Source organism: Crotalus tigris, unplaced genomic scaffold (genome assembly GCF_016545835.1).
Source record: "Crotalus tigris isolate CLP2741 ecotype Arizona unplaced genomic scaffold, ASM1654583v1 scf7180000018923.2277400, whole genome shotgun sequence".
Taxonomy (NCBI): domain Eukaryota; kingdom Metazoa; phylum Chordata; class Lepidosauria; order Squamata; family Viperidae; genus Crotalus; species Crotalus tigris.
The window spans coordinates 1,502,125-1,518,498 of record NW_024097276.1 but is presented as its reverse complement, the minus strand read 5'-3'; the positions used below and the strand labels follow the sequence as shown (position 1 = coordinate 1,518,498).

General features: G+C 32.9%; 1 protein-coding gene across 5 annotated transcripts in view; it reads left to right on the top strand.

Moving 5' to 3' along the window:
* The window catches only part of RASA2 (RAS p21 protein activator 2), a 50,062-nt gene that overhangs the window by 16,451 nt on the left and 17,237 nt on the right, over positions 1–16,374 (top strand). For 3 of the 5 annotated variants that reach the window (XM_039357452.1, XM_039357454.1, XM_039357456.1), the window contains exons 7-18: positions 866–938; positions 1,902–1,990; positions 3,141–3,239; positions 4,917–5,073; positions 6,778–6,926; positions 7,868–7,982; positions 9,392–9,466; positions 11,569–11,692; positions 12,587–12,693; positions 15,172–15,258; positions 15,338–15,415; positions 15,799–15,872. In XM_039357452.1, coding sequence (XP_039213386.1) covers positions 866–938; positions 1,902–1,990; positions 3,141–3,239; positions 4,917–5,073; positions 6,778–6,926; positions 7,868–7,982; positions 9,392–9,466; positions 11,569–11,692; positions 12,587–12,693; positions 15,172–15,258; positions 15,338–15,415; positions 15,799–15,872 — 1,227 coding nt within the window. The remainder of the gene's footprint in view (positions 1–865; positions 939–1,901; positions 1,991–3,140; positions 3,240–4,916; positions 5,074–6,777; positions 6,927–7,867; positions 7,983–9,391; positions 9,467–11,568; positions 11,693–12,586; positions 12,694–15,171; positions 15,259–15,337; positions 15,416–15,798; positions 15,873–16,374) is intronic. The other 2 variants (XM_039357453.1, XM_039357455.1) reach the window with 1 other exon arrangement.

The following is a 16,374-nucleotide window of genomic DNA, read 5'->3' as shown; positions in this document are numbered from 1 at the left end:
CTTCTGAAAGAACTGTGGGATATAGATCTTATAAAAGCACACATTTGTTGCATCCCCATGACTGCAGTATTATCCACAACTTTCATGTGGAATTCAGAATATGCGATTGGCTAAACTAGAAAACCATGTATTAAAGAATGCTATTCTCTACAATATTTTTATTCATTATAATCACTTTGTTGCTTCTCCCAAAAATTCTGGTGTGTGCTACTTTCTCTTTATTCAGTACTGCATGTAAAGATTGCTTCCCTTCTCACATTGATATTTTAGGTTATGAGAAGACTAGTCTGGATGGCTCTACTCTCCCCTCAGACATTGATTCCAAGCACGAAGAAAATATCTTAAAATGTCTCCCTATATGAAATCATATGAATATATGAAAGCAATAGTAGATAAGAGCTTATAAAATGCTAATGTAAACTTAAAAAACTGAATTCTGTAATCCATCCTTAATTTGTTTCAGACTGCAATAGATAAATAATATTTCATTTATACTTAGTCTAATTCTAAATCTTCCTTGAAATTTTCTGCTTTGTTTTTTTTTCCTAATAAGTATTTCACATAATCAAATTTAATAGATTTTTAAATCCCAAGTGTCCAAAATTTTCCAATGTACTGAATGCAAACTGTATGTGTAGTGTGTGTGTATATATATATTCAGACACAAATATTAACCTAATTACACCATATTTTTAAAAATTTTAATGGGGCTATACAATTCCAAGAAGTCAATAATGTACTTGGATAATTTTTTAAAAGTCCTTTAGTTTTAAACTAAAAAATGCTTTATCATGTAGATTAATCCTGTTAATTACAATAATATATTTTAAGACCTATATGATAAAGCTGTATTATGTTGGAACAGGAACGATCAAAAGAAGACAAAGGTAAAGAAGAAAACAAGCAATCCACAATTTAATGAAACTTTTTATTTTGAGGTAACTAATTTCTTATCTTATGTTGATATTATGTCTATCAATTTATTCTGTACTGCTTTTGGAGCAAAAAAGGGAGCTCAGATTTCAAAATTACTAGGTCTGTAATATCTTCTCCTCTAGATTTTTATATGTCTTACCTAGCACCAAAAGTTGTTTCAGTACTTAACATAGCAGTGAATGGGGAAATATGTATACACATTGGATTCTAGCATTTTATCTCAGGATGTTTCAATAATGTTGTTGACCCAGCATTATTAATAGAAAAGTATGAGTGTTGATTATTACTGTTGACATGATAGCTATAAAAACTTAAGTACCAGCTTTCTTCTTTCAACTCCCTTCACTTGAACATGAAAGTTTTAGAATATTTTTAAAAGGGTTGAAAAAGGTTTATGAGAGATTATTTTTAAAATAACAATAAGATAAAGGTGCTTATATATTAAAACTGCAAGTCAGTCATTAGATAGCATTTTTTGTGGCAACTTCTGTGTTTTCTGTTTTAAAAGTTATTATGTTCTTCCTGGAAGAATGCTAGCTGTGGTTCTTTTCACTAGCATCTGAACCTGAAAATTAATCCAAGACTTTGCAATGGTTCAAAATAAGAATATAAAAGCTGTAGAGATTTTGTTAAAACACTTTAAAAATCAAGGGTTAATTAACTAAATTTTCCATGACATCAAAATATGGTTAAAGCCTTGGAGTAAAACAAAGATTAAGCATAGTTTTGTTATGTTTTATATAGTTTATTAAAATGCTTTTTAGAGGTGCCCAACTTACAGCAGTGACTGTTATCATTGATACATTGCAAATATTTACTGTAATAGTCTTTCTTATATTTCAAGATATATGTCTTTTTTACTTAAAAATAGATCCATTTTCTAGTAACAAACAATGTTAGAAAGGCATAGCTATTAGACTGAATTAAATGGGTACTGCTAAAAGAGAAACAAATTACTTTGTAAGTTTTGTTTTCAGGTAACTAGATCCAGTAGTTACACCAAGAAGTCACAGTTTCAAGTAGAAGAAGAAGACATTGAGAAGCTAGAAGTCAGGTATATTCTTCAACATATTAAGATTAATTCAGATATTGCAATCAAAGCAGACAGTGCTTCTTACAATAAAAATAAAAAGTTGCTTTGTAATTGCTGAAGATGGTCGAGGTAATTATTAAGTTTGGGGTGAGATTCAGTTTAAAACTGGCCTTGAAAAAACATGCCTTCAAAAACAGTAGTTGAAGCATATTCAGAAAAGCAATTTATTAAGTCAAAGCATGTTACTTACAGTATTTATTCTAATTGTGTATAATAACCATCTGTGGCTAAGGAGAAGTAAATCATATTATATTTAGTACTATTGATTTTCAAGTACACCTAGATAACAGTTTAGACATTTTAACTGGCCTGTGATTTACACATTTCTTGCTATGAGACAAAAACATTTTTATTTGGGGAAATATACAGTGATGGAGTGGACAAATGCACATATACACCTCTCAATGCAATACATTTTGAGAAGGAATTATAATTGGAATATTTTGAAGAAAATAATATACTATTTCTTAATCCAACTTCAACTAAAGCTTTTCTGTAGGGTTAGTTAGAACATCTGAATTCATATCACAGTTGGTATAACATTTAGGGAGGCAATAGAACCTGCTACATCTTCAGAAATCTCACAACCCAACAAATTTTTTTCTCTTCTTAATATATGTGCTGTTTAACAGAAATATTGGTGAGGTAAGACTCAGGAACCCACATACAGTGTGTGTATATGCTTTTAAGTTATGAATACTTGAACTGTCTTGGCTAAAAAGTAATTTTAAAGAATACGTAATGCATGTGTCATTGAAGTGCTACAGTTTAACCAGAATAAAGAGTAAATGGGATTAATAAAAATAAAATAAGAATAGTAAATGCCTGAGAAGAAAATATACTTTTTTTTAATGCCTTGGCACCATCGCTTTTTTCTTACTGATAAAGTTTCAGTTTTAACTACTAGGTAGATTTTCACAGTTGCTTTCTATAGAACTAAGATACACTTTTCTTATTAACTCAGACAGACTATTAAATGAGAGATAATAACCTTACTTTTATGCATGTGGAGTTGGTGTGCTGTTCTGTGTGATCATTTAAAATCATTTAAAAATTAGATATGTTATGATAGCTAACTAATCAGTTATTAAAACTAAGATTTAACTTTCAGGATTGACTTATGGAACAATGGCAACTTGGTGCAAGATCTTTTCCTAGGAGAAATTAAGATTCCTGTCAAATCTTTAGGAAGTGATATTTTCCCAGCATGGTAAGGAATTGAGCGCAAAGTTGTCATATTGGTAAAATGAAGAATAAGTTTAACATAATTAAACTAGCATAGCTTCTTCTATCTTCAATATCTTTACTGACTAGTCCAAGTGAATTAATATTTCCTACATTTTCATTGAAACCAACAAAAAAGTTTTAAGTTACAAAACAAACAGTTAATCTTAACTGCATCAAAGACAGGAAAAGTCAGATTGTGATTAATAGTTTAGAACTCTGTTCAAAAGCCATGTCAACATAGTGCAAATCCAACAATGTGTACAAGGTAGCTCTAGTTTCCAGTATCATTTAAAGCTTTAGTAAAATTGCGTATAAAACAGCCCTGCTCTCTAATAGTGTTATTAAATCAAGCTACCAACCTTTGCCAACTTGTAAAGTAGTTGTCTTTTCAGTATTTTTTTAATATGTTTCATTTCCTGAAAAGATAGATACCAAAAACATAGAACAGGGCTTTTCAAACTTTTTCAGGCCACAGATCTGTAGTTTGTTTTTAAAAAAACATTCTCGAGCTCATGATTAAGAAGCAAAACTCTAATAATAGAAAATTGACTGCATTTGAATAAGTATGGGGTTGGTTTTGGTCTCTCACAGAAACCTGTTAAGTTCTTGAAGAATCTTAGGATTCTGTGGAACACAGTTTGAAAAACACTGCTATATTGAACACAAAAATCAATCTATTTTTTTAAACAAATCATTAAACTTTGTGCAAGATATAATAGTTCATTGCATTAATAAAGACTCAATCTCTAAAAAAAGTATACATCTATAATCATTGCAGTGAAATATAATAACAGTATGAGAAACTGTACTACAGGTTAGGCAGAGTTCCAGATCGGTACAATGTATATTTTATACAATGTATAAAAATACTGGGTTTCCTCCCTAATGGCATTTGAGGATAATTACCATTAAGATTGTCGAGATTTTAGGAGGGGATAGAGAATGTCTTTGAAGGACCGGGAAAAACCATTACCATGCCACAGTCATATAAGTGGGGTTTGAACCTGAACCAAGAAACTAATTTGAGAAAACATCTCAGATAAGCCCCTGCCTAGTTTATACAAACAGAAAGGGGGAAAGCACATTCAGACAAGCTGTTACAACAAACGTTGCATTGACTTATATGACATTGGATTCTTAGTCTGGATAGAATTCTCTACCACTTCAAAGAAGTCATGCTCTGAAAGCCATCTTAGTACACAATTGATCTTTACAGTTAATAGGCCTCTTTTAATGACTCGTGGCATGACATATCTGAATCGAGAATTTTGCTTTCTTTGTAGTAGATGCCTCTTATGGAACAAGTTGCTGGAATTTAGACAAGCTTCTTTTTATTATATAAAAAGGCATTGACACACGCCTTTTATTGTTTACAAATCTGGTTCTTGTAATTTTATATTTCATGAATGTATAATGTTTTAATTATTTAATAGAATTTTTGTATGCTATCCATAACCATGAAGTGAGAAGACAGTATAAGCATTTTCTAACTATATGAATAAGTACAAATTAGCAAATCTACAAAAGGAAAGAAGGAAAGGGAGAAAGATCCTATTGCTTTTTCATTCTCTGTTTATTCTTACTTAATTGCTTAAAACTACAATTTGCTCAGCCTGTCATTTAGAGAATATCTTATGCCTTATAATTTCTTATTTTTAAGGTACCTCCTACAACCAAAAGATAATGGAAATAAATCTGCTAAAAGTGAAGATCATGGATCCCTTAGGCTGAATATAAATTATGCTGAAGATTATGTACTTCCATCTGAGTATTATGGGTCTCTTAGAGACTTGCTTCTGAAATCATCTGAAGTAGAGGTATTTTTCATTTTTCAAGTGTCACTAGCCCACTCCTTCTGTGCTGGATTTAATGGGAAGTGGTACAAGTTCTCCTTTCAAAAGGAGATATTTTAGGTTAGATTTCTGTTCAGAATTCAAAAAAGCAATATGTATAATATTGTATAGCCCCTAAAATGGTTAAGTTTTAAAAAACAATTTCTTATATTCTATGAAAAGTTAGAATTTTAAATGCTATTTGATATGGTTGTCAAGAGCTTACTATTCAGAAAACAAACATTTGAACTATACAAAAGTTCTCTGCAAAAAGTGTGCTTAAAAATTTTTCCTCATAAAGAATTTTAAAAGCTGTTCGTTTTCATCTGTTCAATATTGAGAGGTATGCATATTGTACAGATTTGATTCAGTACATTCTTTTTTTAGACAAGAATAAATATTCTGTCATGTAGCCAGCAATCAGGCTTAACTTCTATTCCAGCAAAAATCTGGTAGCATACCTATGATACTGATAACAGAACCATCTCAGTTCTTGGTCCGGGTTTTAGACTGTATTTGTACATAGAATTCTACTGAATTTGGCACAGAATTATATCTCACTTATTCAAAAGAAGGATTTTTATTTAACTTGCTTTTTTATTTGCCCCAAATTTATATTATTCATACTTCCTCTTATCCCTTTTGATATACATATTACAAAATTCAATAATGTAATTCAATATGGAATTGAATGTGTAATAAATATGTGTGAAGTCTTCTTCAGACCTCTTTTCTGTCTAAGAAATTAATGTTTTGTGGAAGCCACACTCATAACAACTATTATGAGAGTGCATTCTGTATAACAGGGCCAGCAAATGCTTTGATTTAAATCCTTGTTATAGTCAAAGATACTGTCATAAAGTTAAAAATATTGCCATAATTTAGTGCAGAGCTCCCCAACCTTTGGGGCATTAGGGACCGTTTATAGGGAGAGAGCTTTTTCCACAGGCCACAAAACCAGTAGTTTTGTGTGCTACCTGTATCCCACAGATGGGGCTTTCCTTGTTTGTGCAGACCGGTTGCTGGCATGCTGCAGACCGGTACTGGTCCATGGACCAGGGGTTGGGGACTCCTGATTAGGTGGACTAAATTTGGATCCTATTTGGGTTAGCTTAAAGATCCTGTAAAAGGCAAGCTGTTATCTACTCTTCACTTTCAAATTTCCCTAAATCCAAATCTTTTTTTGACATCTTTTGAAATAAGAGTTCAAAGGGCAACGTGGATTTCTGAGAGATAAACCATTTCAGTTTGTACCGTTACCCTTTTTCTCAGGCCTAATTTGCTGATTAATTTTGAGAACAATCTATTTGGTTGCTGGGAGTGCTCTGTCAGTTTTGGATAGCCTACAGACACAAAAAACTGATTTTGTTTTTATTGAAAGTTTCTTTTGCAGTTGGATGCTCCATCTGATATTAAAAACTTAAATATGAACATAAACAGTAATTTTGAGATTTTTTTTTCTATTATGTCAAATGAAAGGCAAAAAGAATTTCTGTAAGGTTTTCTTCCAATCAGCTGGCAAAAAATTAATTGTAATTCTTGAAACTGGAAGAAAATTATTTTACATAAGCTTTTTTTTAACTTAGGCTAAGATTTACCTGAAAAATTACTATTACTCTTATTAACTTTTCCCTGTATATTTGAATGTGAGGAATTATGTATATTCATCCCATTTCCCCCTTTTTATAGCCAATTTCTGCATCAGCTGCTTACATCTTGGCTGAAATGTGTCGAGATAAATACGATGGTATTTTGCCACTTGTAAGGTTGTTGCTACACCATCATAGATTAGTGCAGTTTGTTACTGCAGTGGCAGAATTAGAACTGAAGGAAACCCAGTAAGTGCTTGACTTTCTTCCATTCTCTCCATGACAAAGATAAATGAGTAAACTTGTCACATACATTTTTATATTAAATTATTTTTCTCAGTAAACATTACAATTTTTTTTATTCTTAGGACTAAGTGATTTCAGACTCTTTTGAAATGAATATGTAATAGTTGTTTGATTTTGTTAGAAAATAGATAATTTTCTGTTTCTTGGCATGCACTATTTTTAAGTTCTGGAGAAATCTTGTAATCCTGGAGAAAAAGATATTGGGTCTTACACAGCTTATCTTTCTTACATTTATTGAAGAATGAACCCTTGCAATTATGCTATGCTCCCAACGTTTCATTAATGAAACATTGCATTAAAGATTAGTATGATTCAGTCCAAGATTTCTTCCTCCCTCCTGGTAGAAGACCAGTTGAGCATGAATTAGTCTTATTAGTGGTTTTAAAATGTGCATATTCTCTAATTTTTCTAGAATTTATTAATGATTTGATTTTAAAAAACAAAAATGGCATAGCAATATCAAGATTATATAGAACCAAAGAAAGATGGAAGAATTTATTCTGTATAATGGTATCATATTTCTGAAAAGAAATTGAAATCCTTCCATGCATTTTTGAAGATAGTGCCTATTCTGATTGAGTGTTTGGAAAGAGGTGTCTAGAATTAAATTATGCCATAATAAATGTATAATATTGATTAAGCATACTAATTTGAATTTGGCTACTATTAGGGCAACCTAGAAGACATTGGTATCTATTGATAATATATATCCAGATATATATTCATAATATTAGAGATACTTTAAAATGTTGCATTGTTGTAGACTATATTAGCTAGAAACTCTGCAGCAGAGAACTTTGGTCATCTTATATCTGCATGCATGTTTGTGGATATGTGTGTATGTATATAGTTCTGAATCTCTAATTATTTCTATTGTATTACAGAGAAGTAAATACAATCTTCAGAGGAAACTCTTTAACTACTCGGTGTGTAGATGAGATGATGAAAATAGTAGGAAAGCACTACTTGAAAGTTACTTTAAAACCAATTTTAGATGAGGTATGATAAATATATGTGTTGAAATGCTACATATTGGGAATAATGGAAAAATCCCTACTGCCTAAAATTTCATACTGCTACTACAGATATCAGTTGTTTTCAGCTTTGTGCAAGGTCTAAAATATCTGTATTGCTTTCTTGAGACTGGATAAACTATTCCAGTTCTTATCGTGCTAGACTGCAAGACAAATAATATGCTACATAAGAATCCAATCGCTTTGCAAAATATTGTTGCAAATTCTTTAATCGATTTGTTTAATATATTCATATATTCATGAATATATTAAATATTAATTATATTCATATATTGTGTGAACAGTTTATGAAAGGCTGAGCACCTCATATTAGACTTGATTGCAATATTTTTACATCCACCATCATCTTCCCTTCCCTTTTAGCTTACATCAGCTTGGTTAGATGTAAATTTGAAATTGAATTTTCAATACGCAAATAGAAAGAATATTTATTCTTGCTACTGTTGTTTCAGTAGTCAGAATTCCAAGGTGTAGTAGGAATTAGATTTCAAAACTTTAAAAAAATGACAATGAAAAACATCCTAGGATATAGCACTATGCACAAACATAATATTTTGGAAACTACTAAATCCATTAATGTGTGCATATCACAGTGGAAATAGAAAAGAATTATACAATGTTTTTTATGGACTTGGAGTACTGGCAGGGAAGGGATATAATTTTATTCCATACTGTATTGATTTTATGTAAAGATTGAAGTAAAAAGGCAGCTTGGCAGCCCATATATTCTTAGCTCACATTTCTCTGACTCCTGGTTGTCACAAAAAGGGTTATCTGTTTCATTGTAGCAGCTACAATTATACTGGATTAATAACACCATAACATCATTTATAGTATATGTTGCTTCATCTTCCCAGAACAGCTCAAGCTCATTCAACAAAGATTGCTGGCACTATTGTGACTGCATTCTGACTTTTCCTGCTGGATATCATCTAGCATTATTAGCTGCAAACCGGAGCATGTCAGATATCACTTTAACAAGAAAGTATATAATATGCTAATTACCCACATGGGCGAGGCATAAGTTAAAAGACAGCAGTTTTGTTCCTATATCTGGTCCTTCAAATGGTCAACTTTGCATTTACTGCATATGCAAACTTTTCCACACAAATTGTTCTACAACATTTTCAAGAGACTGAAATAAAGGAGTAGTTTTCTTGTTTTGCAAAAATCACATGTACCTTGAAGAATCATTGTTATAGGTTAGCAATATATTTTTAACATCTGATCCAAGAGAGAACATAGTTATTGTGTTATTAATTGTCATTTTATAATAGATAAAATTTTCATTCTTTTAACTTAAAAACAAATCTCACTGAACTCACTTCTGATTAGACAAGTATATAACTGCTGCAAACTTTAATCTTGTTTCAGATATGTGAGAATCCTAAACCTTGTGAAATTGATCCCCTGAAACTGAAAGAAGCAGATAATGTGGAAATGCACAAGGTATGCTAAAATGTTGTGTGGGGATTTTTTAAAATTTTTATTTATGGAACTTGTAACAAACAAGCATTTTCTGGAATATAAAAGTCCACAATAATTTTAGTAACAAGAAAGTATATTAAGAATCTGAACACTTTTCTTTGTCTTATGATTTTGCCTACTGCATTTCTGGTCTTCAGTTTCATTTTGTCAACCTCACTGTAATTACTGGGTATAATTAAAAACAACTATAAAACAAAATACAATATTTGATATATACTTGACACAATTTAAATCAAACCTTATCATTGAAATCTGCTATTGTTTATTCTACCATTAAGAAAATGGAAATGTTAACTATATTATTGATAGTCTGATTACAAGACACCTTGTATCTGAAAAGTACTATGGGCATTAATATTAACTACATAGTAAGCTTCTCTGTGGTTGATACCACCGACTGAATTTATAATATACTGCTGTGTTTGATTCACGTTATCAGTACTGAGAATAAAAAATAGATTTGGATGTAATCAAGTGACTTTCATTGGTCTATATATAAACATCCAGAATAAATATAATTATAAAAGCCCAACAAAAAGAAGGAATGCTGACATAAATTAATAAAAATAGTAATAGTTATTTTTATAACATACATTAAATCAGAAGAATGCCTTCCAAAATAATTGGTTGTCCATAATTTTCTGAAAGTGGTGAGCCTAATCTCAAAGGAGATGCCATTCCAAAACAATGTGCTTCCACCAAAAAACAGCATCTAATAGCTTTGGCCCCCTTTGCTTCCCAGGAGTGCAGAACCACTACTAGATTACCTGCAAGATCTAATAAGTGGGATCAATTTTATTTGGAGCAAACCATCCCGCAAGCAATAAGGTGTCAACTCATGCAGGATTTATAGTCCACACTAGTACCTTAAATTGTATCTTAAAAACCTATTAGCAGCCAATGCAAGGCCCATGAAATTGGAGCATCAGGGTCCATCACCAAGAACTGGTGTATATGCAGGCCAGCACATTTTGGACCAGTGCAACTTCTGACTAGTCTATAAGGGCAGCTTTATGTGACATTCACCACAATAATCCATACACATGCAAATGAGGGCATGACCGCAATAATCCATACACATGCAAATGAGGGCATGAGTTATCATACCAGGTTTTTCTACACGAGGTCAAGTTGCTGTTGGCACACCAGCCACAGGTGGACAATAGTCCCTAATCATGTTCTAGAAATATCTATGGGTTTAGAAGCCCTCTACCTCATTGCAAACTTGCCTTGTGGGTAATGCCTACTTGTGTCATCGGAGACTCTTTTGTACAAACAGTAACTCTTATCTTACTTGGGCTCAGCTTCACTGTTTTCTCCAGTTCAGATATTTAATAGTCTTCAGGAACCAAGAGAGAATATCAGCAGAAACTTCACTATAGCTCAAGATGGCAATGTAAAATTGAGTGTCATCAGCATATTGATTATACAACTAGGCCATTAGATGACCTCATTATTGACTTCATATAAATGTTGAAAAGCAAGGCAGAGAGGAACAACTCCTGTGACACTTGACATATCACAGGCTATCAGGCTAAGCTCCTGCTGCCTCTGACTAGAACTGATAACTGAGGAAGGAGTGCAACTATTGCAAAACAATGCCTCCGGTTCTCAACCCCCATAGACAATCCAGTAACATTCCAGGGTTGGTAGTACCAAAAGCCAACAGAAGGTCCAAGGTAAAAATGAACTATCCCTCCTTAGAGTCCCAAATCAGGTCATCCAGTAGGAGAATCAATGTGTCCAGGCCTGAATCCTAACTGAAAAGGGTCCAGATAACCTGTTTCATCTAGGGCTCTGTGAAGCTTCCACCACTGTCTCAACAACAGTGAAATGCTACAAACCAGATGGTAGTCGTCCAAGGCCCACGCTTCCTTTTCATAAGGGAGCACAGCACAGTATTTGGCAAGACTTCAAGGAATTCCCTCCCTATAAAGAGCAGTTGACAATTTTCCAGATTCAGGTGGCAAGACAAATTTGTTGAAGAGATTTTTCTCACTGATAAAATGAAGTTGGTAAACACTTAAAAATTATTAACTTTCTGAAATTATTTGTCTACACAGGAAAATCTTCGTTATTATGTTGACAAAGTTTTCAGTACAATTGTACAATCAAGTATAAGTTGCCCAACATTAATGTGTGATGTGTTGTGCTCTCTGAGGCGCTTGGCTGCTGAAAGATTTCCTAGTAAGTGTATCAATGTCTCAAAATGACAATTTGATTTATGGCTTGAATAAAGGGTCTACATCCACAAGAATGTTACCAAAATCAGTTCTATAGCATTTATAAAAAGAGGGAAATACATCAGTTGTAGACACTGCCTGTCTTCTGTTGATATACTGCTGTTAACAGCAAGCAACCATACTTATGCTCCACACTAATATTGTACTGAAAGGATAGGTAGTAGTGGCTTTGGACTACAACTACTATAATATTCTATAACTGGATATGCAAACTGAGGATAAACTAAAATTTCTTACTAAGTTGCCTCTTCCTGCTATATTAACAGAAAAATAATTTACATTTCCAGTCATAAAAATATATATTTAATAGGTGACTATTGCATGCACCAACAATAGTGCCTAAATTCATCGCTACTTTTATTTCTAAAGTAAAAGGAAATTGGCAGGAAACTGATTGCACTACAGACTTTTGTTAGTATTAACAGTGGTTTATGGAAACATATTGAATTTAAAAATGTATCTTTGGCAGTATGTTCCTTTGCTTTGTTAAGATTAATCATAACAATAGAGCCTACTGTTAAATAAATACAGAAGTGGAAACTTGCAGTTTCATTCACACCTGTGACAGAGAAGAGGAAGGGGCACAATCCTTAGTTTGCTACAACTAGCAGGTAACATCAAATAAACTGTAACAACTCTGATACATGCCCAATAACATAGGGCCATGCATCTTTCATCATAACATCACTTTCATTTCAGACTACTTGCTACTTTTCTATTTTGCAGAAGAATAGTAACCATTTTTTTCTACTGACACCCTACTAAGGTTTTTCACTATCTTATTTCACCCATTTCCTGCTAAATTATACATTTCACATTTCATGGTTTTTCTCTGCAGATGACCCTCATGTACAGTATTCTGCAGTGAGCAGCTTTGTGTTCCTTCGTTTCTTTGCTGTAGCTGTAGTATCGCCTCATACTTTCCATTTACGACCTCATCATCCAGTAAGTTTTGATAATGTTATGTTCATGCAGTTGGTGAGCTTAGGAGGATGTACGCTGAGGGAGCTTGGAGACCACTTAACATATTTTTAAAAAACTCACTGATCAGTTATCAAACAGTAAAGCCTTCTTGGTCATTTTCATATGTTGAAAGTATTTGACATTAGAAACTAGTATATGACTAAAATAAAATTAAACATTTGACTAGTTGGAATCTAATGACTTAACATTTGGGGATACATTTCCTATTTTCAGTAAAATTAAGAAAAACTAAAAATATATTTATGCTGGTTTATAACTGTAATAAATTTGAAAACACATAGTGAAGAGCTAGTTTGGTGTAGTTATTAAGACACCAGACTAGAAACCAGGAAATTATGACTTCTGATTTAGGCATGAAGCCAGCTGAATAATCTTGAGCCAGTCATTCTCACAGTCATAGGAAGAAGGCAACGGCAAATATTCAAAGAGATTTGCACAAGAGGTCTAATGCAGGTGGCTGCCCGGCGTGAACATTAACTTAAAAACACACACACACACACAAAGCAGTCATACTCCATTATGTTTTTTAGTTGATTTAACTTTGACTGTACTGCTCAAAAACCTTTGATGAAGTCTCTGTACAGATAGTCCTCAGTACATTTCATGAAGGAGTCATATTATTATTCTAAGCAAAAATCTTGTTAAAGCTTCCACAGGAAATACAATGGAGAGAGAATTAAGCCACTAATATTGCACACAGATGTCTATTTTTTTTCTTCCTGGATTTATATTATTCTTTTAGGTACATAATTACCGGAACATATTTATGTAGCAATCTTACTAGACCAAGAAGTTAAGCATTTGGCAAAAATTATGATAATTTTCCTTTTCTTATTTTGGCACTGAATATGCTTTTTTTCCTTTAGAAAACACCAAATACTACATATGGAATTTGCACATTTTTTTCTTCCAAGTTTTTGGGCCAGTGATCTCTCAGCTACACCCTACTTGTTATATCCTCTTACTTTATTCCTTCCTTCATTTAGGAGCTCAAGATATTGCATACAGTATTCTTTTCTTTCCTTGTTTTCCCCACAATCACCACCTTCTCAGTAGGTTGGGCTTAAAGAGAGTGCATGGCCAAAAATCACCCAGTGAGTTTCCACGAGTCAGGGTGGACCTAGGTCTTGCCAGTGCCATTTCAACATTTAACCACTATATTGCACTTTTTTTTTTGGACATGCCTATCAATTCATTTTCACTTGTTCAGTCTTAGGTCTCACATTCTTCATTAAAGTAAAATTGACATGTATTATGTCATTACTAAAGGATTGATTTAAATCTGTAGAGATTTATAGAACTAAAGCTTTCTTTGCCCACTAATTAATAGTGCACTGAAAGCTATTTTCTGTGTTCTTTCTTCCCACCTGAACAACTTGTCCAAAGATTGAGGAACTTTCCAGAACACCTTAACAAATATTTATTATTATTTTAGAGAAAATTATCCTGGCAGTTACTGCCTTGACTGCAATGCAGTTAGAACCAAACTCTTTATAGCTGAAGGAAAACCAATTCTTGTTTTAATATTACAAAACTTATGTGAATGCCCATGAAACCTGTATTGCTGCAGAAAATGTATGTTTGATATGCTGACGTATCTGCCTGTTTCATTGTACAGATAGTCCTTGAATTGGCCAACATGCAAACACACACATCACATGATCACATTTTGTGATGCTTGGTAATCAGCCCAAGGGTATGATTGTTTGCAGCATCCTGTGGTCATGTGACTGATTTACAACTTTTTTTTTTCCTCTGGAAGCCAGCATTTGAGGTTTCTTGCAAAAAAAACCCATTGCGGACAATGGGTTCACTTAACAACCAAAGCATTTGCTTAACAACCATAGTGATTCACTTTAACGACTGTCACTAAATGTCATAAAATCAGCTCGGTCATATGATGACCCACTTAATTTGGGCTCAACTACAGTTGTAAGTCAAGGACTACCTGTAATACTTTGTCACTAGATGCAGCATATTTGGTGGTCGTATTACAGGTATTTCTTGACTTAAAACCACAACAGACCCCCCCCCAGATATCTGTTGCTAAGCAAGTTTTGCTCCATTTTACAACCTTTCTTGCCACAGTTGTTAAGTGAATCACTGCAGTTAAGTTAGTAACATGGTTGCTGAGTGAATCTGGCTTCTCCTTTGACTTTGCTTGTCAGAAGGTTGCAAAAAGTGATCACATGTTCGTGGGACACTGCAACTGTCATAAATACATGCCAATTGCCAAGCATCTGAATTTTGGCCATATGACTATAGGGATGCTACGACTTTGTAAATGTGAAAACTGGTCATAAGTCACTTTTTTCAGTGCCGTTGTAACTTTGAATCATCACTAAATGAATGATTGTTAGTGAAGGACAACGTGTATACAACACAATTGAACTATCACTTGTAAAATATTGAATGTGTTTCTTTGAATGCCTCTTATAGGATGCACAGACTTCTAGAACATTAACTCTTATATCAAAAGCAATTCAGACACTGGGAAGCTGGGGAAGCTTATCCAAAAACAAGCTAGTAAGTATCATACTGAAATTACTTTAGTCTACTGGCATATCTCTATAAAGATTTACTTTTATCTATTTTCCCTTTTTAGTCAAGCTTCAAGGAGACCTTTATGTGTGAATTTTTCAAAATGTTTCAAGAAGAGGAATACATTGAAATAGTCAAAAAGGTATTGTTTCCTTTATACATAATATTTGGCTTTCTCCAAAAAAATGTTTTCCTGGCTTTCCTGCAAAATCTTAGAAAATTTTACCATATTCATTTTTCAGATTTAATCTGAGTCACAGATTAAATCTAATTGTCCAGCACAGGCCTCTCTCTATATGTTACGTTTAAACTCCACTTGTTTTAGTAAAATACTTGGGAGGAGTGTTTTAAAAATACATGTATAGTAAATGCAAAGGAAAAATGTAGAACAACTTTAAACTATTAAAATGTTCATTTTATTTAAAAATAAGTTTATTTTAATTTCTAAATATTTGTTAATTTTTAGGATTCTGGGTAAAATTGGGAAAATAATTCCTATTATTCTAATATATTCTCCATATTCAGTTTTTAGATGAAGTGTCTTCCACGGAAAGTAAAGAGCCAAGTGTCATGAATGAGCCATTGCATCTAAAAGAAGGGTAACTTAATACAAAAGTACAATGTGCAAGGCTGTAATTGATTTTTTAAAAAATACATCAAACGAATATGTAAGATTTATGACACTTTGAATATAGTAGTTCCAGGCAGAATTGTAGTATTTCATTTGCAACTGCTTATGAGTTTGAAGAAGTTGCCCTGAGGCTTTGTGAGACCCTGAATGTTAAAATTTGGGCTTTTGTGGGGATTCCTATTAACCTAAATGTAAAATATCTTCTTCCCATGAACAAGATTGCCCTCCCCTGCCCTTTTACTATCTCTATAAATCAAGCACGAGCAAATATTTCAAGTGCTAATTACCATTGTGTTATGTTGCCGAGAGGTATGAAGCCAGAAAATAAAAATTAACAAATAATTAAAGAGTTCAAAAAGTACAGCCTTAAAAGAGAATATTTCTAGCTCAGGGTTGAAATGAGGGATCCTTGGTGCTCTTTGAGCTTGGATGTTTTCTTGCAGACATTTCATTACCCAAACTAGTTAACA